Below are 22,828 nucleotides of genomic sequence, written 5' to 3'. Positions count from 1 at the left end.
ATCCATTTCCCTTTTTAAATTTTCTAACCTACCTGCCCCATTAAGGGATCTGACATTCCACGCTCCGATCCGTAGAACGCCAGTTTTCTTTCTCCTGATAACGACATCCTCTTGAGTAGTCCCCGCGCGGAGATCCGAATGGGGGACTATTTTACCTCCGGAATATTTTACCCAAGAGGACGCCATCATCTATTAATCATACAGTAAACCTGCATGCCCTCGGGAAAAATTACGGCCGTAGTTTCCCCTTGCTTTCAGCCGTTCGCAGTACCAGCACAGCAAGGCCGTTTTGGTTATTGTTACAAGGCCAAATCAGTCAATCATCCAGAGTGTTGCCGCTGCAATTACTGAAAAGGCTGCTGCCCCTCTTCAGGAACCATACGTTTGCCTGGCCTCTCAACAGATACCTCTCCATTGTGGTTGCACCTACGGTACGGCCATCTGTATCGCTGAGGCACGCAAGCCTCTCCACCAACGGCAAGGTCCATGGTTCATGTGGGGGTCTGGTTATGTATAACTTACAAAAATGGTTCAGATGGCTCTAAGCACTGTGGGACTTAACATCTCAGGTCGTCAGTCGCCTAGACTTAGAACTACTTAAAACTAACTAACCTAAGGACATCACACACATCCATGCCTCAGGCAGGATTCGAACCTGCGACCGTAGCACCAGGGTGATTCCGGACTGAAGCGCCTAAAACCGCTCGGCCACAGCTTTAGAATTTCACTCTGAACATTTAAACTAGAATGTACTAAACCTAGCTCTTCACTTAGAGTTGCATTTTGAGCATTTGAAGCTTTACTATGGGCATTAATTTAGAATTAAAAGTTTTAATCAGATTTCCTAACTCAGACCAGTCAGGTCCTTCTTTGCTAACTTTCGTTGCCATGGATGGTTCTGAAGTTTCCTCGACTTGCTGTACGTTATCCATACTTCTGTAGGCTTCAGACCTTGTAAGCATTTAACGCTAATTGTAATTATACTAAATACGCAGCAAACGTTCACTCCACAGTATTCTGTCACACTTCTTATTACAGTAATTAAGTTTTGTTTCACGGTCATCCGGCGTAGAGTTCTCGCTGCGTAGGTGCGGAAGGAGGTCAGCACCGGTGAACAGCAGCTGGTACCGGCAGCGTCGGATATTGGATTCCGCGTCTGCGTCCCCGCGATGCGTGTGAGAGCTGTATACTCCCCGCAATGAATCTTCTTAGTCGGACTGGTCTAGGCGTATTTCTTCTTGGTTTAATACGTCGAGATTTTCTCCTTATTATGCTCGGTTGCTATGGCAACACATGGTAGCTTTTTCTCTCGTTTTCGTCTCGAAATTCCTGTTTTCTTCTGTCCTTTCACACGGGTCGCCACGTTCTAACAGTTTGGACGACTTAAACTGTTGAAGTATGTATGCAAACTTCCGCTTCCTTAATGAGATGACTTACTTGAGATGTTCGGCCGACCTTCCTTGCTGGTTAGCCTGTCGCTCCAAACTCTCTTGCTCTTCTTCTCCGACGTATGTTGCTAGTTACAGGAATTACTCAAGACTTTTGCTACTTATAAAAATAGGTAGACGTATATTTGAACTTCAGACATTTTGCAAAATCCCACTCTTCACATAAAGAAACATAGGTTAGTAAGTATCCCGTGTGTCCAAACGTCATAAACAAAGTTAATTTACATCTAAGGGAAGGTTGACTTAATAACCATGTCCATTCTCAACATGAAACAGAATACACTCCTTACCTTCAACAAGGCTAAGACAAAAGGTTTTTAATGGTTCTTTTGCAACTACTCACGTTGCTATAACAAAGGTCAAAACGCAATTACTACAGAATAGCATAAACTCCATGGTTCTTCTGTCCACTTTCACTTAACTTCCATGTATCGACCGGCAAGTACTTGGCGGTGCAGTTCGACTGCACGTCTACATTCTGCTCGTGACTCATTTCCAACCCGCACACACAAACATGTGACGCACAGTAGGTAGAATTCCACTTTCTCGCACTCATATCTAGAATATGTGTGTTCGAGACGGTAGAAGGGCGAGTGATTCTAGAATTTACGCAGAAATTCTCGAATCACTACAACCTATGTCTATAGACATAACTTCACATTGTTGTTACAGGGTGAGAGATATATGAAAAGGTTCTGACTTAAAATTGGCTCTGAGACTATGAGACGTAACATCTGAGGTCATCAGTCCCCTAGAACTTAGAACTACTTAAACCTAACTAACCTAAGGACATCATGCCCGAGGGAGGATTCGAACCTACGACCGTAGCGGTCGCGCCGTTTCAGACTGAACGCCTAGAACCACTCGGCCACAGCGGCCGGCTTCTGACTTAAAGCTTGAGAATAGTTGCATCCAATAATAACAACGATGCATTGTTCAAAGATCAAACTAAGCTTTTCGACAAGAGGTGATTAATCTGCAAATTATGCCAGTATCGTCAATATCTGAACCATGTGTATATTGTTACTGCTATGGAACAATCAAGTTACAACCAAAGTGCAACATGTGTGTTTTATACTCGAAATCACAGATATTTTTTATCAATAACATGGACAATTTTTATTTTTTTACACTGGATTGATTTGTTTAGTTTGCAGCTGGAGCTCTATAACCAAACTTATCTATTGAAACAAGATCATATATGCCTTTTTTAAATGCATCGTGCTGGCCTACATCGTATCTAGATTCATACATTTATTATGTTTAATGTAACTTGTAAGCACTGCCTACACGTCTGTAACAGTCAGTGTGATCTAAAAGTTTATAAAGATCTGCAGTCATTGTAGATAGTGAATAAGGTACCTGAGGTGGTATACCGAAAACAGTAGCGTAGCCTCATTCCTATTCACCATAAGCTGACTAACATACAACGACAAGATAGGTGTTGCTTGGATTTTCGAAGAAACTCATACTGAATACTTTGAGAAAAAATTGCTTTATTTGTTCCCTTCTACAATCATCCCAGCATTGTTTAAAAAAGTTATTAAAAGAATTGCAGTGTTATGATAGGAAGTGATGCAAGAAAAATAGTTACATCGTTACCTTACAATAAAGTACATAGTGTGTATTATCATGGTACAAAAAGTATGAGAATGTATATGACTTCCTCCATGATGCACATTCAGTTTAAGTAATACAGCAAATTATTGTTGTAAAAACTTCATTCATCTACATAAATAACTACTGAAAGATGTTAACTTTGTCTCGTATCTTCTACATTTATGGTGATCTAACACAGTGACTTACTCATCATATATTGAATTGCACATCAATACTGATACAGGATACGAATGCAGGCATATTTCCATTCTGTACAGGTTAGAAGAATCACAAAAAGACTATTGAGTATGACATATTTGACTCATCACATGTTTGCTTGTAGATGCAATCCCACTACAAAACCCAGCCCAGTTGCGCTATTTTGGTATGTAGCAATTTTGTGGTCAATCTCTCTAGTACAAAACATAACTTTCTGGAGAGACTTTGCTGTTTCTCCCACTTATCGGTACCAGTGATGAGTCCGCCCTGCTGTTGCTAAGGGCTGCCTTCCCACTATAATTGCATCTTAAATTTTAGTTTTGAAGGAATTATTCATACACCAAGTTTCCGGAATATATGGGCTGCCTCACTTTCGCCTCCCTCTGGGGCTTCGTTTTGACCCATCCAGCAGACTCACTTCATCTGTAGATGCACCTCTCCACTTTGTGTGACAATGATCAAACATGATTGCCCCTTACCTCCACAAATTCTGATGCGCTACTCGATTAAAATTCACGTAAGTGAACGAAAATTCGAATTTAGAAGAGGTTGTATCAATAAATTGAAAAATCCACAAAACATTTTATGCTCTGTTTGAACACACAACTCAAGAGAAAACGTAATGATAGGTTCAAAAATGTACATGGAGAGGGAAATAGCGTTTCACTGCCATGTCATTAGTTTCCAATTGACACTACTTTAAAATAAGCTCAATAGTTTGAAGATAAGTGTAATCTGGATGTAATGACTCAGATTACCATACATGAATCTTGTCAGCAGTTGAAAATTGCTCAGAAGCTGTATACATTCAATGAACTGACTGGCAACGTACTCTCACAATCACATAGTCACATAAATGAACTCTATGATGTTAATTATTTATTACATTGAGCCACAGCGTATGATAACTGTAATTAGAGCTACATCGTTCTTTCCTATGAAAACCGACTTTTCTTTCTTTGAAGCACTTCGATTTTCATCTATAGCAGCAACAATTATCCTCAATTATTGTAGCTAATAAGTAAATGTTCTAAAAATAAGGCGATTAAGTGTAGTGTCTGTGTAAACAAATACTGAACGTAAACAAGTACATAACATAAACAAATACTGAAGTCATCAGACAATTCTGGTTTGAAGTTAGTGACTTGCACAGCGCAATATCTCACTTCATAGATATTGCTGCTCCAGATTATTGCCACAAGACAAATATCAAATAATAGGTTTATGTGGAATGTAGCAGTTGATCAATAGAGTTCTTTCGAGCTTTCAGCTGCTGCCATTCTAATGTAACGCAGCTATATAGGGATAGCAGTAACAAGCACACGACAGCGACCACATGTCAATGGCCGAAGAGCACATAGCAGAAGGTTTGTGAGTTTTAAGCCACTTGAAGCAGTTGGAAGCTCAAGAGAATTTTATGAGAATATATTGCCATGAAACCATGTATTCTTACCCAGGTTGATGATTTTTATTCATTTCTGTTTATTGTAATTATACTTATTTTGCTTCTTACATTTTCATCTCTTGCAAAAACACTATAGATATATAAAAGCGAAATTATGGAGATGGTAACACTTCAGTGCATTGGAAATGATGTTACTTACAATATTTCCTTCAAAAGTTACAAAAATCAAAATATACGCGTTTTTTGCTTGGAATTAAATGCGAGTAATCTATTAAGAAATTATGTGGTAACATTTGTAGATGAACAGAAGTTATGACTTAACTCAGGCAAATTATCCTGCTGAGAATATTTTGAATTAGGCATGTGTTTCGAGAAGTTTTGAATATAAATTTCGTGCTCCCATCTCAGAAAGAAGCAAATAATAGCCAGAGCTGTATGCAACACTTGTGCCCTTGCCCATACTCAAAGATTCACAAATTCAGAAACTACAATCTGACATCATGTATGTCAACAGGGCAAAAGAAAAACAAATTTGTTGTTAAGCATTTTGGCATTCTATCATTTCTGTAACTCACAGAAATATTGTTTGATATTGGCTTTTGAAGTCGTTGGAAGAATTCCTGCAGTCTAAGGAAAACCTTTTTAGTAGTATTAATTAATATTCACTTTGTATTGCTGAAGAAACTTACTTGTGAGGTTGTTTCACATGAATTTCAAGAGAGAACATTTGATATTTTCTTCAGAAACCTCGAGAATCTATAGAGAGAATACAACCACGCACAATGTTTGTCATTTCAGCCAAAATCTGTCCAGTGATCACTAATTTGTGAGCTCACTTGTTGCATTCTGGAAGCATGATATTATATGATATGTGTAATTCAGTCAATGTATTCAAGTAATGCTTATAAATAATCTTTTATTTAATAGCCTTGTTGAATTATATCTTTCTACATATGTGAGTGTTATAATCAATGCTCATAGTACCTGAAAAAAGTGTTAATAATGCATTTGAAAGAATTATTGACTATGAGAATGTCTTGTATGTTTGTTGCTTTGCTGCTTGCAGAATTTCAAATACTTTGTATTATTAATTAATTGTTTGACAACAGCTGCTTTGTGGTAGCGCAATTGACACTGTAAGTAACTTATTATAAGAAATATGTTTATTTTGTGTAATATAGAAACTGATGATGATGGGAGATGCCCAACACTAGCAAAGTGAAATAAAATATCCCTTTAAGGCAGCTTTTGTCGAACAATTAATTAATTAGTTTTCTTAAAACTGGTTTATCTCTTAATTAAAAGAATTATTCATGAATTATTACACACATTGAAGAATATCTATGATAACTGTAATCTGCAAGTAACAGGTAGTAGTATAGTTTCTAGTTGTAAATACAGAAGGAAATTTAATTTCTAATATACTGATTATGCAGATTCTTAAGGCTCTCAAGTCATTTACTTTTGTAGTTTATGTTATGCAAGTCCCATTTATAAATTATTTAATAGTGTGATTTTTACATTCAGTTAATAACATTTTAAGAAGTAAGTGTTTCATTGCAGACAGCACTCAGTAACTACAGTAAATAGTGCTCCGCTATTATCATTTTGCAGACAGCTTTTAAATGTGTCAGGTATTTTAAATTTTAAGTTAAGCTGCACATGAAACGTTTTTTAAACAATCTATTACGATATTTAAGAAATTTCATGTCAGTGACTACAATATTAGAAGCGAAAATTACATTAAATATTTTAAAGCAGAATTTAGCAAAGGAAGGGTTGAATATTTTTTCCATTAAAATATTGTATTGGGTATTAAATTACATATAACTCCTACCATTAAAATAGCAAATACAATGTGGAAATCAAACTGGAGAATTTCTTTCTTTAGTGCCATGGAAGAATTTCTATTTCGATGCTTTGACATGTAGAACGTAGCTCCTTCAATTAAGATAAATGATAACTACCGATAGCATGTCCCACTTTGTGATGGCGATAGCATGTCACACTATTTACAGCATTTTGTGATGGCGAGATAGTCCATGCTGTATGTGTAGATTAGGGAAGTTATTTTGGGGTCCATGGTCTATTAATTAGCTCATCTAAAACTCCTTGAGACTATACTTACTTTTGATCTTATAACACTGTTTTAGATCGTACTTCGGGGAACTGTGGAGGGCTACACATTGTGCAGAAAAGGCAGTCGTAGGATCTGACTAACACTTCAGATTCTTTGCTCTGGCACTTGTCGTGCTTGGAATATTGTTCTGGCGGAAGTGACATTGGCTACAATTCCTATAGAAACGTTTGTAAGTTGTGTTGCACGAGTTTGCCATGAAGTGACAGGAACTTGTCCGAATAAATGACATTCTTTAACATATAATTCACCAGGGGAAAATGTTTATGGTGGAGAACAAAAAAGGAAACATGTTCTGCCTTGATATGTTGCTCTGAAAAAAAAACCGGGGAGCCGGATGCCTCAATTCTCATTCGCCTTCCTCGCCAAAACTTTTATCACGCGAACATACGCTCTTCTAACAGAGAACGTTCTAAATTCTTTTACCCAGTCTCACTTTGTAGTTAAGCCTTCATACTCATCGCTTCCCTCTCGCCGACACTGTCCAAATGCTGTATGTCTCTCCCTCCCTGTCGCCTTTTCTCCTGCTCATTTACTGTGTATCCCACTGCCACTGCCTCCTCTCTCCCTCACGCTATCTCCTTTTGCCTTTCTTTCACACTGACTCTGCTTCCACCATAACTTAGAATCAGAAGCATTCTGAGAGGCGCGACTTATTTTTTTCACTATGCCCACTTGTTTAAAATTTCTATCCAAAATGCGCTCTCACATATTCCTAAGTGTTAAACTTCTTGGAGGGTACACACCTTCCAAGACTCTCTATGTTCTTCACTCATCTGTATTTTTCATTTCCACTTTAACCTCTCTGTTTTGCTTCCACTGATTCTATCTCCAACCGTCTCTCTTTCTTTTTTCTGCCACTGTCTCTCATGCCCATCTAAATCTCTTCTCTCTTGGCTACCACTGCTATTATCTTCATCCATCTCTCTTTCTTTATCATTGACACTTTCCTTCTCCCACCAACACTGTGTCTCTTTTAATGTCCCCCTGTCACTTTCTGTTCTCACTTTCATTGTCGTGTCTCTCTGTTACTCTCTTTCATCACAAAAGAAAGTGAATATATTCATACGCAATAATTTTTGTTGTGGAAGCCGCATTTCGGGGCTCAGGCAGCTGGTTCCACACTTTTCCATCAGTCTCTTCTGTCAGCCTTATTTTTTTGTGCTCTGGCAGGAGCATTTTTCAGTCGGTTTCCTTCTCTTCTTCGTTACAGCAGTCTGTGTGACATATATAAAACGGATTCTATTAGTCAGCAAAGTTTTAACAACTTATTTGTATACTTCGCCACATTTATATTCTATGACACACATAAAAAAATAATTACGCATAATATAAACTTAACACAAAATCGTTTGCTTTGCATTTTTCTGGATACTTTGCTCTTCGATCGCAGTTCATCGAAAATGCCTAGTTTATATCTTAAAAGGGTAAAATTGCTATTAAAAGTCTAAACATTCATGGTGGTGTCTGATTGTACTATATCGTGTCTCCCTACCACTTTCGCGCAACGACGCTATGAGCGTGTTTTTTAGGGAATTAACTAGTTTGAACCTGGGACCTGTTGCTGGTAAGGAGACGCCAGACCACGCATGACATGTAGAATTCAGAAGAGTTCAGTGAGACTAGCGATGATATAACCAAATACTAAATGATCTCAGCGTCAGCTCCACTGCACTCCCTGTAAAAGAATCTTAATACTAACTAAATTTAGTGGAAAGGGTTCAAGGCTTTCCTATTTTTAGTTAGCTGGTAAAATAACGTCGAAAAAGCAGTTAAGTTTACCATTGGAAATTTTATTCTACTCACAAAACATCGTTTATAAATTGCACTATTGATAAAAGGAAATGTTTTAATACAGGATGGTAAAAACCAACTGCGTTCAACAAAAATGTAAACGAATATTCCCTGAATGGGTTTCCAAGTTCTACAATCGATCGAAGGATGACCTGTGCCATATCACATTTATAATCTAGGTTTAAATTAAGTTTCACAAAAGAGCAAACTATCAAAATGGTCTACAGTGACCCTCAATTATCTTTAATTACTTATCTAACTTGTCGTAAATTACAGTGGCTGATGTGGCTTCTCAATAACTATATAACAGAAAAATTATCGCGTTTCAGATTCTTACTTCAAGTGGCAAATGTGAACACCATGAGTTTTAATTAACGATCGACACTAGTATTACGCAAAAACGGGGTGTAACAGATGAGACTTCTGCAGTTCTGAGTGAAGCCTTATGTGCTCAGAAATGCGGCATCGCGTGCGTTCATTACCTTGTCGGTGTTTAAGCAGCATCAGGGCGGCAGCGGCCGGCGCAGCAGCCATCCAGCTCGCCGTCTCGGAACCAACTCTCCTCTAACTTCTCCTTACTACAATTTACCGAAGTTAGTTTAAAAAAACTATCTGGCTATGTTTTCATCTGACCAATCAGGGTCTCAATGTTAACCTTAAGCTCCGCCTACAAAAATTCTGTCTAGCCAATGAGAAACGTTATACTTTTCGTGGTGGGGCAATGTTTTTTAAAGTTTGCAACGTAACAGAGACGCTAAAAAGTCTCACGCTAAAACGTGCGGGTTGTGTAGTCGTACAGGTAGTCTGGCGGCGTGGGTGTCCGTTCCTCCGTCCGTTATCGTAGGGCCTTCTAGCTTAACACGGTTCTGCTCTCGGCTTCTGTCCTCGTTTCTCCCCTCGGAACTGCGTCTGCCTCACGGTGGGAAGGTACGACATGCATTTAGGCATTCTTGTGTTAGTCTGTGGTATTCCATTTGCTCACTCGTTCCTCGTATTACTTCGGTTAATTTAATGTCACGATTTATTCGGAGCTATGTGACATACTACTGGATTTGCTTATCATGTCAGGGTTTTCATGGAAGGTGTTGGATTTACCTGACACCTTACAAAAGTAATTTACAGAATTTGCTGTCTTTCCAGATTAACATAATTTTTGGCCGTCATTTTGAGGTCTTCTCAGGTGTGTTAAGATCCTTTTTAGCCCGTTTTCCACTGCAGTGCCACTCAGGGCAAATTTGTACAGGCGCGACGTGGCCATTACACAGAGACAGCGAGTGATAACTTTTATTGGTGAAAAAATGTTGACTAAAAACATAATTGGTGACCTTAGAACCCTTGCGATGACCCTATAACTCTTGTCATGTATTCACTACGTTAGTTAAAACTGCATTTGAGCCTCAGACTGGATATTCCGTGCTTATTTTATGTGCTTAAATATGCTAACTTTGAAACTCTGAATCTCGGTAACGGATAACGATACCGAAAAAAATTCAAGGTCCCGCGAGAATATCATCTGAAGAACATTTGGTAAAAATTTCGACGATTTGCAATGAATATAAGCTATAGAGGTGGCCATCCCCACAATTGATACTTTTGGTACCCAAAAATCATTGTTTTTCGGGCGCATCTTGATAACGGATGCAGATTTTCAAAAACGAGGAAACGAGGTTTCTAAATGAATCTATGAAGAACGTACAGTTAAAATTTGAGCCATTCGCTATTGTTAGCAAAGGTGTAAAAAGGGTAGAGTACCGTCTTTTGCAGTTTTCGGCGTAAGTATGGTAACTTGGAACCCCTGAATCTCGGTAACTGATACAGATATCGAAAAAGGTTTCGAAGTTCGCTGAGAATATCATCTTAAAAGAACGTAAGGTAAAAATTTCGACAATCTTGCCAAGAGCAGACATTTTAGAAGTGACCATCTCGAATACATCCTTTGCCACAGTCATTACAAATGATTTTGTAAACACCACTGTTACTTAGTAAATAAATTTTGTCCTTGCTGCTGAATAGGACATGAGCTGTAGTGCTTCTTACATATTGGTCAGACAGGCTGGTCGTATAACAACTAGGCTGACTGAACGCGGCTGGTGATTGTATAAGTCAGACTTCACCTTTGCCTAACAAGTGCTGAAGGAAGAACACATGTACCAAGTCCAGACAGAAGTAGTACATGTAGCCAACAAAGGAAGGAAACTATGTCTGTTAGAGGCACTTGACGTAAACAGAGATTTGGTTCAAAATCCTCAGCTGACTCAAAACTATCAGTTACGTCTGGGCATGTCCCCACTTTTATGCTTCACATGATGTAATCAACCAGTTACATACCCACAAATCGCCACAACGACACATACCGTTACACAAAATTAAAACACAACAGAATTTGCTATTCCTGTACCTTGCTTACCCCACAAACTTCAACAACAGAACTAGCAATACTTTAATATAGTGTATTTTAACCATACATTGTTTTAATATTACCACTCCATAAAAATATTATGTACAATGCAAAACATGTTTCTTGCATAACAAAAAAGGAGATGCTCAGTTTAACAAATTCTTAGTCAATGTCAATACCTCACAAAGTTTAGCATCATAATCATTTAACCTGTAATAATGTGTAGTTTAATTATTTATTGTACTTAACGTAGCGCATTGTTAAAGTTTAATTTCAACGTTAAGAAACAAGTTTGATGCATGACACTCTATGCAAGTGATTGTATTTTTGCTTATAATGTTTGGTTACAGAAGAACTAGTATCACTTTCAGACGCTAGTCAGTTGTTTCCTGAAGCTGGCCTAATAAACCGAAAACTAGTTTGAAGTATGACCAGCTTACAATACGTACATGCACCACATGTTCTCTTTAAATTCGTTGGAATCGCATAGTTTGATATAATTTCAATTTCTGAGTGGTGTTCTTACTCAGGTATTGCCCGATTTTTGTAGTAATTATTGCTATGTTCCATTCATCTGCTTTTCTTACGATATTGCTACTGAATACCTTCTATTTTTAAACTTTCTTTGACGGATAATTCTGCTGTGTTTATTTTCTCATGTCCTATCCTTCTTTGTTTACTGATTTTATTGTTACACCAACATCCATCTCTAAGTTGTTTCGTTTTTGTTCTTGTGTGGAAGTACACGTACGTACAGTTAGTCGTATTTACCTAAAAAGTGGGACCAATTTTTGTTCACACTTAGCTGTATTATTTCCCTTCCTGATGAAATATATAGTTTATGTCATAGTCCTTCATGCCATACTGTATCTCCACCATTTTCTTCCTTTTGGCGATGCTTAGAACATGTCTGTCGCAAACTGTTCACTGTCACTGATTCGATCCATTTTAACGAAATTTTCCGCAGCCAAAGGACACAACTGAAGGTCAAAACATTGTTGTGCGCTAACACACTGACACACTAGATCGTTATGGCCACCTTGTAATTGCTCATTGGTCCACGTTTGGAATGCAATACAGCATCAATACTGTATCGCACGAATTCGAAAATACGGTGATAGGTTTATAGAGGAACGTGGGATCAGATGTCTACACACAGAGTACAAAATTCCCGTGAATTATGGGGCCAATGGTTTGTTGGCAAGGAAATGGCAACCGATAGCATCCCAGATGTGTTCCTTTCCGTTTATGGTAGTTGAGGCGCATTTGATGACCAAAGCCATCAGAATGAGTTCATTATCATGCTTTTCAAACTACTGTAGCACGATATCACTTTATGACGCACACACGTATCCTGCTGGAGGTCACCATCACTTTTGGTTGAAACATCAAACCGAAAGGGACGCAGGCGGCCTGCAGCTATGTCCAAATAGTGCACAGCTGTCAAGGTACCTTACATTACTAACACAGGTCCGATGGAAGCCCAAGTCAATGTCCTCCTCATTATAATACAGACGCTACCAGCCTTCGTCCATGGAGTGGTGTTTGTATCGAGCAGCCGTTCCCCTGGATGCCGGCGTATCTGGACGCGACTACTGACTTGATGTAAAAATAAACGTGATTAATCCGAGCAGGAGACACGTTTCCATTGATTCATGAGGCAATATTGATGATGCCGTGCCCATTGCAGTATTAGTATTTTCCGATGTTGGTCCTCCATGGTAATACATACAGTTAGTACGTATGCTGCTGAGCACCAAGTCAACAATGTATGCTGAACAGCACGCTCCTAAACAGTTGTGGCTGTGCCAGCACATTACTCTTGCCGCCAGATCTGCTATACATCGCCGCCTATTCTTCTTTACAGAACGGACAAGCCTCCGACCTCCACATTATGTAATGACGCGTGGACGTCCGACGCTTCGTCGCCTGGTCGTGGTTTCACTGTCCTTCAGTCCTTTCCCATAGATGTTCAGGGCAGTAGCCCCCAAACAGCCGACCAGCTTTGCCGTTTCCAACATGCTCATTCCCAGCCGCCGGGCCGCAACGATCTGCCCCTTATCAATGTCGCTTGTGTCAATGGATGTAACCTAACGCGACCCATATAGTCGCTATAATGAATCCACATTCGTCTCGCCTCTTCGTGTAGACTTTCCTTACTGCGCCAGTCAGTCACACAGTGCGCAGTGGTCATAACATTTTGGCTCATCATTATTGTTGTTTAGTAATGTGAGCACCCAATTTTCAATTCTGTGAACGTAGTAAACAAAGCTGGGTGTAATAAAATGAAATGATCGGATGACTTTGATGGGGAAGTTCAGCCGCCGAGTTGCAAGTCTTTTCAGTTGACACCACATTGGGCGTCTTGCGTGTTGATGATGACAAAATGTCGATGGGAACAACACAAGACCCAGTTCCCGGGAGAAGAAAGTGTCCGACCTGGTCGAGAATCGAACCCGCTCCCGCTGCATGCCAAACAGAGGCGCTTACTACTCAGCTAAGTGAGCGGACAGCTGGGTCTAATGGCAGTGAAATTGTCTGTTGTCGTAAATGTCGCAATTTGCGAACGTCCTAAATATGTCGCGCCATTATTAGAGGAACACTGATGGCTTGTTTCTGTAGGTGCTGCAGATGCTGTCTTCGCGGCTATCGAAGCTGCGGCAAGGCGTGATCGACTGGCCGACGGCAGAGATGCTGGCTGTGGCCACGCTGCTGCGCCAGGGATTCCCCGTGCGCTTCACGGGCCAGGACGTCGAGACTGGCACATTCAGCCAAAGGCACTGGGTAAGTGTTTCTGTTGCAAATAGAACAAACGTAAATATCGTGTGCTACCAATGGCTGAGACACCTCTTAGGAGCCCAATTTCTTCATAAGGGGATAGCTTTCTTCATCCACACTCGTAGGACATCTTTCCTTTGTGCAATGTGCCTATTGTCAGCAACATTTTCGTGCTGGCAAACTTACTGAGAGAATGAAGTTTTTATCGTTCATATGACAAAAGGATAGCTCTGACCGTTTGAGTGGGCTTCTCGTAGCTGCTTCACGCATCTACCATAAACACTTACTGCTCTATACATAACTATTGTTTCCAGGCACATAGCTTCGGTATTGGCAGAAGCCTTTTGTGCTTTGCAATTGAAAGCTGAGATTAGCGCTACTAACCGTCAGGGCTCTTCTTTCACCACAGAAAGTGCAATGTAGTGTTTATTGTTTTGGTGATAAAGAGGCAGAGAGTGAAATCTGGTGATGATACACAACCTTTTCCATGCCAGCAACAGTTAGCGAGGCCTCTAACTTAAACACTCACATTACACTGGCTGGTCACATCAACGTCTCATTCTATGCGATGAAGCCAAGCAATTTAACCCAGGAAAACTGACGCACAGTGTCGTTTGAAGAACTTAATGCCACCAGTTCTCCTCCCAGTATCGTCCAGATATTCGTACTGAAAATTTCTTTCTCTGTATGATCAAGTCAAAAGCTACCGCAGTAGCATGCTTTAGCGTCTTCGACTATGAGAGTGAGAATACGCCACGTCCATGTGCAAATAGTGGTACACTCTATTGCATCACGTAGCTTACAAAAAAAATTTAGCCTCCACGTAATTATGTCCATCTGCAATGTGTTGGCTTGTGAACTGCTTAATGCTACCAACAAACTAACTGTTCTTCTGCTCCGCTCTACTCTCTCTCTCTCTCTCTCTCTCTCTCTCTCTCTCTCTCTCACACACACACACACACACACACACACACACACACACACACACACACACACACACATGCACTTTTGCTGTATGTTCTATTAAGCGATGATCATTCCAGAAAGTTCGACGAAATATTAGATTATTACCGGTACGGTAAACTGGATAATTCAGCGGCGATATTCGGGCACAGTCATTCAAAATTGTAGGGTCGAGCGATTTTTTCACAAATATTTTCTAAACAGAAGCCACTGTCCGCTCCAACTAATAGAACGGGCCATGAATGTTCCTGTTCGCACACACCTCAGCTAACAACGTGGCATGCTTACCAAAAGTATTCTGATTCTCTTTTGATTGAGTTCAATTTCTTATATGCTGTAAAGCTGTGTTTTCCTGCATCTAAAATAGTTTCTTCATTGACGTGAAGTGAAAATAACTGGAAAAAGCTGGGTAACATCACAGCTGGAAAATTTCAGTGTGTACAGAAACTATTGTCATTCTATGATACATTTATGAACGTTGAAGGCAGTTACGAAGAAAAAAGTGGCGCTAGGACGCTATCCTTGTATGTACAATGTACACCATCGCTATTACTTTTTGTATGACTGCAGCTCATAGCTTTACTTGTACGGCGTTCGAGAAATACCACATTTGAAGTACACAGTCCACACACATTAATGTGACCACCTGCCAAAAGCCTGAACAAACACATTTCGCAGTGCGGGCCGTTGCGAGACGTGCAGAAAGAGAGTCAGTGAGGTTCTCGAACCTACTCTGGTTTTTGTGTCTCATTTATTTGATACGTAACTGTTACTCGTATCTATCAGCTGACGCTTAAGGACATTTTTAATGGTCCTCACAGCTATAAGTAGCTAGATTATCGGGCACGGCTCAGAAGAGATACAATAAATGATACCAAATCAAAACCAAGAAGGGGGGAAGAAAATTATGTGTAACACACATGACTTTCTAAACCCAGCGTTCCTATTATTATAATGATAGAGCGATATCGCATGTGTTTCTTGTGAGGCACCTGCTTAATACCCGTGAATGGTTGTAGAGGAGCGTTAACTGTCGTATGTCGTTTTGTGGAATTGGCACGTAAGCGTTTTATGTCAGTTTACTATGGCTCGTCACTCTTTAAGTGCGCTACATAACCAATATAGAACTTAACGGAGATGCATAATTGGACAGTTTTAGCTGCATAAAATTGCTGTTCATGGGATAAAGTTGTTTTTGTCATGCGTATGTGGAACGAATAGAACCGAGTAAGCCCTAACCCGACAGTGAACGAAGGGGTCTGGCGTCTGCATGACAACCACCTCTTTCAACTGACGCACTGGAGAATTCATGTCGTATGACGGCGCAACATTGTAGCTATGCAAGAGGTGTGCTGTTTTCTACTCCGGCAGTACGGGAGAATTCATGTCTATGTCGGCGCAATTTTGTAGCTATGCAAGAGGTGTGCTGTGTTCTACTCCAGCAGTGCGCCGGGGCTGACGCACGTATACTTTGGCAGAGGATACACGGATTCCAAACGAAAGACAGCTTCAGCTACAATCTGCTGTACAAAAGAGAGGCGTGCTGATCGGTTGTACGTTATCTGTTACCTAAGAGTTTTGCTTCGAGTTGAGCTACATTGGTAGTCGAGAACACGGAAGATGCTCAAGCTGAACATCTTCTCTCACAGTATAACGAAGTCACACAAGACGAAGATCCGGCATGATGGTATTCGGTGATCTTGGTTATGAATTCGGATTTTGCAATTAGCGACCATTAAATTGGGGAAGATGTGTGCTTTGCAAATTGTGTGTCATTCTTTTGTCCAGCTCTCGGTGATGTGTTCCAACGGCATTATGCTCATATACGTATTTCGGCACCAACAGTACTTCTCCTCGTTGCGGCCAATATATTCTCTTCTTTTTTTTTGTCTGTATGTGACATGCGTATGGGACCCAAATCAATTAAACACCAGACTGGTAAAGAAGCTGTCTGTGATGCCATTTTTGAAGGAAACAATCAAAACGTGTTTGTTTGAGTACCATAGAACCTTTGGCGGTATATGCCAAATATTGATATTTAACATTTAGCATGTTTTATTGTCCTCTTCCTTTGACCTTTGCATTTCATTAGTGTGAGCAATATGTAAACTGCGTTTCAGTCAGTTTCTTCAGTTCAGATACTGTTCGTGTTTCTGTCGTGTTATTATTATTATTATTATTATTATTATTATTATTATTACTTAGAAATAGAAATTTGAATCTCCACGTTTTCAATATTCGGAAATCACCATTGTGTCAAATCTACTACACTGTCATATTCACTTTCATTCTATCTTCTATAGTTTAGGCAGCTTTGAGGGTGCCGGGAGTTGATGCTGTAGTGAAATGTTTTTCTCCAATAAATACGCGCACATACCAAGTAGAGGTTTTCACGCGCTTTTATTTGTTATCTGCTTCTACATCGGGATCTGCCATGCATTACGATACATCTCTAAAAAAGAGCAACTAATGTTGTGAGTTTTGGATCCACAGCTACCCGATTAATGGATATGGAATGTATTCTTTCGACATCTGTTTTATTTGAATCAGTTCCCATGGGATCACTGTTCCTTGTACAGGAAAATTTGACAAAGTCATGAAGTAGGTCATGAAAAAAGTTATAAAAAAGAAGCCGTGAAAAGAAAAATTAGGACGCTGCCGACTGGTATAAATCACAAATGAACTGATCTGCGGACTGAACCACATCGGCAGGCCCGCGAGTAGCTTACCTGTATATAAAACATTGCATTGTGAACAAGCAAAGTTTTGCAATAGTTTCTAGAAATTCAGGCTTCCATCCATTCCTGTATGACGCAGTAATCTCCCGTACTACACATACCAACGATGAATATTTCGTAACTCCAAAAAGAAAAAAGTGAAGCCCAATACGATCAGCTGATATTAAAAATAGGAATGTACTGAAGAAAAATAGAGAATAAAATTAAATACTACGAGAAGTCTGGAACAAGCAGTATTTATACTTGGACGGTTTTTTCTGTTCTGATTCATTTCCGTTTTTAGTTTGTTTCTGGCATTAATATTTACAACAAATGAGTAAAGAATAGTTTTCCTCTTTATGCTTTACAGTACAGCGCAACAAAAAATGTCAACTTTTCAATTATAGTACTACCGTGTGTTTTCTTCGTCAATTAGGATGGGGACTGATGACCTCAGAAGTTAGTCCCATAGTGCTTAAAACCATTTGAACCATAATCAAGATAATATACACTACTGGCCATTAAAATTGCTACGCTACGAAGATGACGTGCTACAGACGCGAATTTTAACCGACAGTAAGAAGATGCTGTGGTATGCAAATGATTACCTTTTCAGAGCATTCACACAAGGTTGGCGCCGGTGCCGACTCCTACAACGTGCTGACATGAGGAAAGTTTCCAACCGATTTCTCATACACGAACAGCAGTTGACCGGCGTTGCCTGGTGAAACATTGTTGTGATGCCTCGTGTAAAGAGGAGAAATGCGTACCATCACGTTTCCGACTGTGGGATTGTAGCCTATCGCGATTGCGGTTTATTGTATGGCGATATTGCTGCTCGCGTTGGTAGAGATCCAATGACTGTTAGCAGAATATGGAATCAGCGGTTTCACGACGGTAATACGGAACGCCATGCTGGATCCCAACGGCCTCGTATCACTAGCAGTCGAGATGACAGGCATCTTATCCGCATGGTTGTAACGGATCGTGCAGCCACGTCTCGATTGCTGAGTCAACAGATGGGGACGTTTGCAAGAGAACAACCATCTGCACGAACAATTCGACGACGTTTGCAGCAACATGGACTATCAGCTCGGAGACCATGGCTGCGATTACCCGTGACACTGCATCACAGACAGGAGCGCCTGCGATGGTGTACTCAGCGACGAACCTGTGTGCACGAATAGAAAAACCTCATTTTTTCTGATGAATCCAGGTTCTGTTTACAGCATCATGATGGTCGCATCCGTGTTTGGCGACATCGCGGTGAACACACATTGGAAGCGTGTATTCGTCATCGCCATACTGGTGTATCACCCGGCGCAATGTATGGGGTGCCATTGGTTACACTTCTCGGTCACCTCTTGTTAGCATTGACGGCACTTTGAACAGTGAACGTTACATTTCAGATTTGTTTCGACCCGTGGCTCTACCCTTCATTTGATCCCTGCGAAACCCTACATTTCAGCAGAATAATTCACGACCGCATGTTGCAAATCCTGTACTGGCCTTTCTGGATATAGAAAATGTTCGACTGCTGCCCTGGCCAGCACATTCTCCAGATCTCTCACCAATTGAAAAGTCTGGTCAATGGTGGCCGAGCAACTGTGGTATCGTGTTGAAGCTGCATGGGCAGCTATACCTGTACACGCCATCCAAGCTCTGTTTGACTCAATGCCCAGGTATATGAAGGCCGTTATTACGGCCATAGGTGATTGTTCTGTATACTGATTTCTCAGGATCTGTGCTCCCAAATTTCATGAAAATCTAATCACATGTCAGTTGTAGTGTCATATATTTGTCCAATGAATACCCGTTTATCATCTGCATTTCTTCTTTGTGTAGCAATTTTAATGGCCAGTAGTGCAGTAACACGAACTTCTTTACTTGTTACGCGCGTTGGTATGTGAGAATAGACATATCTCGGCAAGCAGTTGTATTTATTGCCACTAGAAACGGTACCGGTACCAACAGCAGGCGGTATGACTGACTATATTGTGAGGAGTTGAAAGATGTAATGCGAAAGCCCTCCACGCCACGTGGCCGGGCGATGAGACCATGTGTGATATACGCGGCGGCAGCGATGGATGCCAAGGAGGGGAGGGGAGTTTGGGGGCGGTGTTAGATGCAACTACTATTTCATTTGGGAGTGCTGTGCCGAAAGCCAGCACTCCGAAATGAAGTAGTAGTTGCTTGTAAGAGGTGCAGACGCGTTATCGAGCCTGCCTCCACCCCCTCCCCTCCTTAGCATCCACCGCTGCCGCCGCGTCTGTCACACGTGGTCTCACCGCCTGGCCATGTGGCGCGAAGGGCTTAACGGTCACGCTTGTCGACCATATGCTCACAAGCTGCTGCTATTTTCCAACGCCTCGCCTCATGCCTGATACAAGTTACACTCCACTGCAACATTTGGTAACGTTATTGCGTCTCTTGCAACGAAAATTATTGTGTTCGTCCTTGAAATCATTCATTTTCTCTCAGACATCTGCTTCGAATCAATTACCTTCAGGTTCTGTAACATAATTCGTCTCTACAACGGTACATTGGAGACTCAGAGGGTCGCTTGCTGTATCTTATATAGCAACATAGGCTTCAACACCAGGACTGATACAAAAAAAGAAAAAATAAATTTTCCGCAGTGTAATGTACAGTGTAGTAGCAAGGATAGACGATTAAATTTTTAAATTTGTTGGTTATTTAAGCGTATACGGCGTGCGAAATCTATTACACAAAGACTTTAACCCAGGTTGGCATTGAATCAAACTAAGGTTAGGCGACAGATTCAGATACGTTCTTTCATGCTGCTCCAGTCCATAACACAGCTTATCAACTGAAGCGGCTAACGCGTGGTTAAGGCGACTTCCATTAATCACATGAAGTTTCTCTTTTAATTTTGACCCCCTCTCCTACTGAGTAAGATTTGATGGGATGTTGTACAAACCCCACCCCTCCCGCGCCCCTCCTCTTTCCCCTCACATCAAGTTTGCCCTATAATTTTTAAATAATTAAATTTATTTGGTATGTTCATCTTTCTGTTTCATACCATTAAAAATACATAAAGCATGTCTTTTCTGTTCTAAATTTTTTGTGAAATTAGAGGTGTAAATGACAACTACTTGAATGTGCAGTATAAAGAGTTGAATTAAACTAATTGTCTTGAAAGCTGCTGTCTGTCTACACATCATGGTTTTTGCAAATAAGCAAATACAGAATAGGCTGCCATACCACCTTCCCTAACTCATCATTCACTCCATGGGCATTCATGTGCTTCCTCTATTGCAATGATTCCTCACATGACGTCCATGCGTTTTGGTAATACAGAAAGACAAGACATTAGACATATCCACAACCTCCTCTTGAAGTCACTCCAGTCTATCATCCAAGGTGCACAGCACCTCCCCAACCCTACCAGTGACCACACGTGTTGGTCGAATCCTGATCACAGATATTCGTGAAGTTGCAACAGCGCCAAATCTTTGTTTCTGCAGCTTCACATATGAAGCAATGTAGATGCCGCGACTCTTGCAACACCTGTTATTGACAGTTTGACCATTTATCAAAAAAGATGGGCAGTAGTAATTATACGGGATTTGGGAATAGCCCGCAGGAGAGAATGCCAAAACAGGAACGGTGCAAACGACTGCCTTCGTGTTCCCAGGCACAAGTACAGTCGTTTCTCTGGTCGCTTTGAAGGTCGGATAAGGTGGAGGCATGAAAGTCTGCGAACCACAGTGTGCAGCGGTATGCTGTAGCGGCCGTTTTCACACTTGACACCTGCAAATTCAAACTAAAATTTGGGTATGAATTCGAGATTTCGAAGGCATTTTAGCATGAAGTACATCTACAATATCTGCAGCAAATAATGGCTTTCTCTGACATAGTCTGCATACCAATGTTCATCGGACAAGGCAGGAAATGTAAAGAGGCAGCCCTTCGGCTTTCCGTATTCGGCAACGACTATGTACCCGTTTATTAATATCGAGCTCCATATTTTACCCAGAATCTCGCCAGCTTTCTGGAAGTTCTCCAGTTATGAAGTGGGTTCACAGTTTTGCCTCTGTCATTTATGTGCGATCCACAAGGTCGTGAGTCAAAATCAGCCCCCTCAGTTCTCGACTCAAAGGAGCCATTTATCTTTCTACCTTTTTAAAAGCACCTGTCCCTCGGACTTAGGTCATTAAGAATATGGCTTACGTGTCGTTTCCTGTGAAATGATTTACAACGTGTGCGATCACTTTACGGTACCGCGGATTTTCGTACGCCCCACCACGGCATGAAATAATAAGACTGTCCTTCATAGGTGCTCTAAAAACTTCACAGGGCAAAATTATATTAAATTATGAGCGTGAGATGTCGTCGTACACGAAGTCTGCACGACACATTTCATTAGATTTAATTTTACAGGTAGTTTACGCACTTGGAATTAATTTATGTTTAGAAGTAATCACGAAGTTGTGATCCAGCAGAAAAACTTTGTCTGCTTCGTGCATGAGCAATGGTGCCTGTTTGTTTGCTGCCATCAGTCCAATCAAATGGTACAAATGGCTCAAAAAATGGCTCAAATGGCTCTGAGCACTATGGGACTTAACATCTATGGTCATCAGTCCCCTAGAACTTAGAACTACTTACACCTAACTAACCTAAGCACAGCACACAACACCCAGTCATCACGAGGCAGAGAAAATTCCTGTCCCCGCTGGGAATCGAACCCGGGAACCCGGATCAGTCCAATCAGAACACCTGTTTTATCATCCTAAGACAAATAAATAACTTTATCCGTGCCGAAAACTGAAGTAACTGTCTCCAGAGACCTTACTGAAGACACAGAAATGCTGGTCAGGGTATTCAATATGATGATCGGCTTGTGGGTGGCTGAACTTTACGGGAAAAGTTACAACGTGCCTCTTCATCTCGGAGGTGTTACTTTTCCTGGCGAGGCCACTTCTAGATATACTGAACAGCTAGAACTTCGAGTATAGACCAGAGAAGGTGTGGTAGGTACGTACAACGTCACACCAGCTGCGTTCTTTGGCAGAAGCACAGAACATAGCTATGTTTACGATGGTCTTAAGATCTGATTGCTGCTGTTCCAAATTCGGACGTCCAGGGGCAGATCGTAGCGTCTGTTCCGGATTCTGAAAGCAAAATTATTGCAGTTTAGTCTTATGATATTCCCTGTTTATATGAATGAACAGTCGGAATTTGTTTCTTTTTAAGCGTTTTTTCATACTGATCAATTTCTGGTAATTGCTCAACAATCATTTTAGGTTCCGTGCCGTCAGCAATTAAAGCATTTTTACGTCGCTGCGTAAGATCAAATTTGGTACGTAGCTGAGAAATCTTCTTCTTGAGTGCGTCTTGCGCCGGAAT

The 22,828-nt window shown here is 40.7% G+C and overlaps 1 protein-coding gene across 1 annotated transcript in view; it reads left to right on the top strand.

The window, feature by feature from the left end:
- The window catches only part of LOC126344642 (2-oxoglutarate dehydrogenase complex component E1-like), a 161,685-nt gene that overhangs the window by 74,343 nt on the left and 64,514 nt on the right, over nucleotides 1-22,828 (top strand). Inside the window, exon 10 of the mRNA XM_050002040.1 lies at nucleotides 13,623-13,784. Within this exon, the coding sequence (XP_049857997.1) occupies nucleotides 13,623-13,784 (162 nt within the window). The remainder of the gene's footprint in view (nucleotides 1-13,622; nucleotides 13,785-22,828) is intronic.

The sequence above is a fragment of the Schistocerca gregaria genome, chromosome 1 (assembly GCF_023897955.1).
Source record: "Schistocerca gregaria isolate iqSchGreg1 chromosome 1, iqSchGreg1.2, whole genome shotgun sequence".
Classification (NCBI taxonomy): domain Eukaryota; kingdom Metazoa; phylum Arthropoda; class Insecta; order Orthoptera; family Acrididae; genus Schistocerca; species Schistocerca gregaria.
The sequence above is the reverse complement of the archived record's forward strand: the minus strand, read 5'-3'. Positions and strand labels throughout refer to the sequence as shown.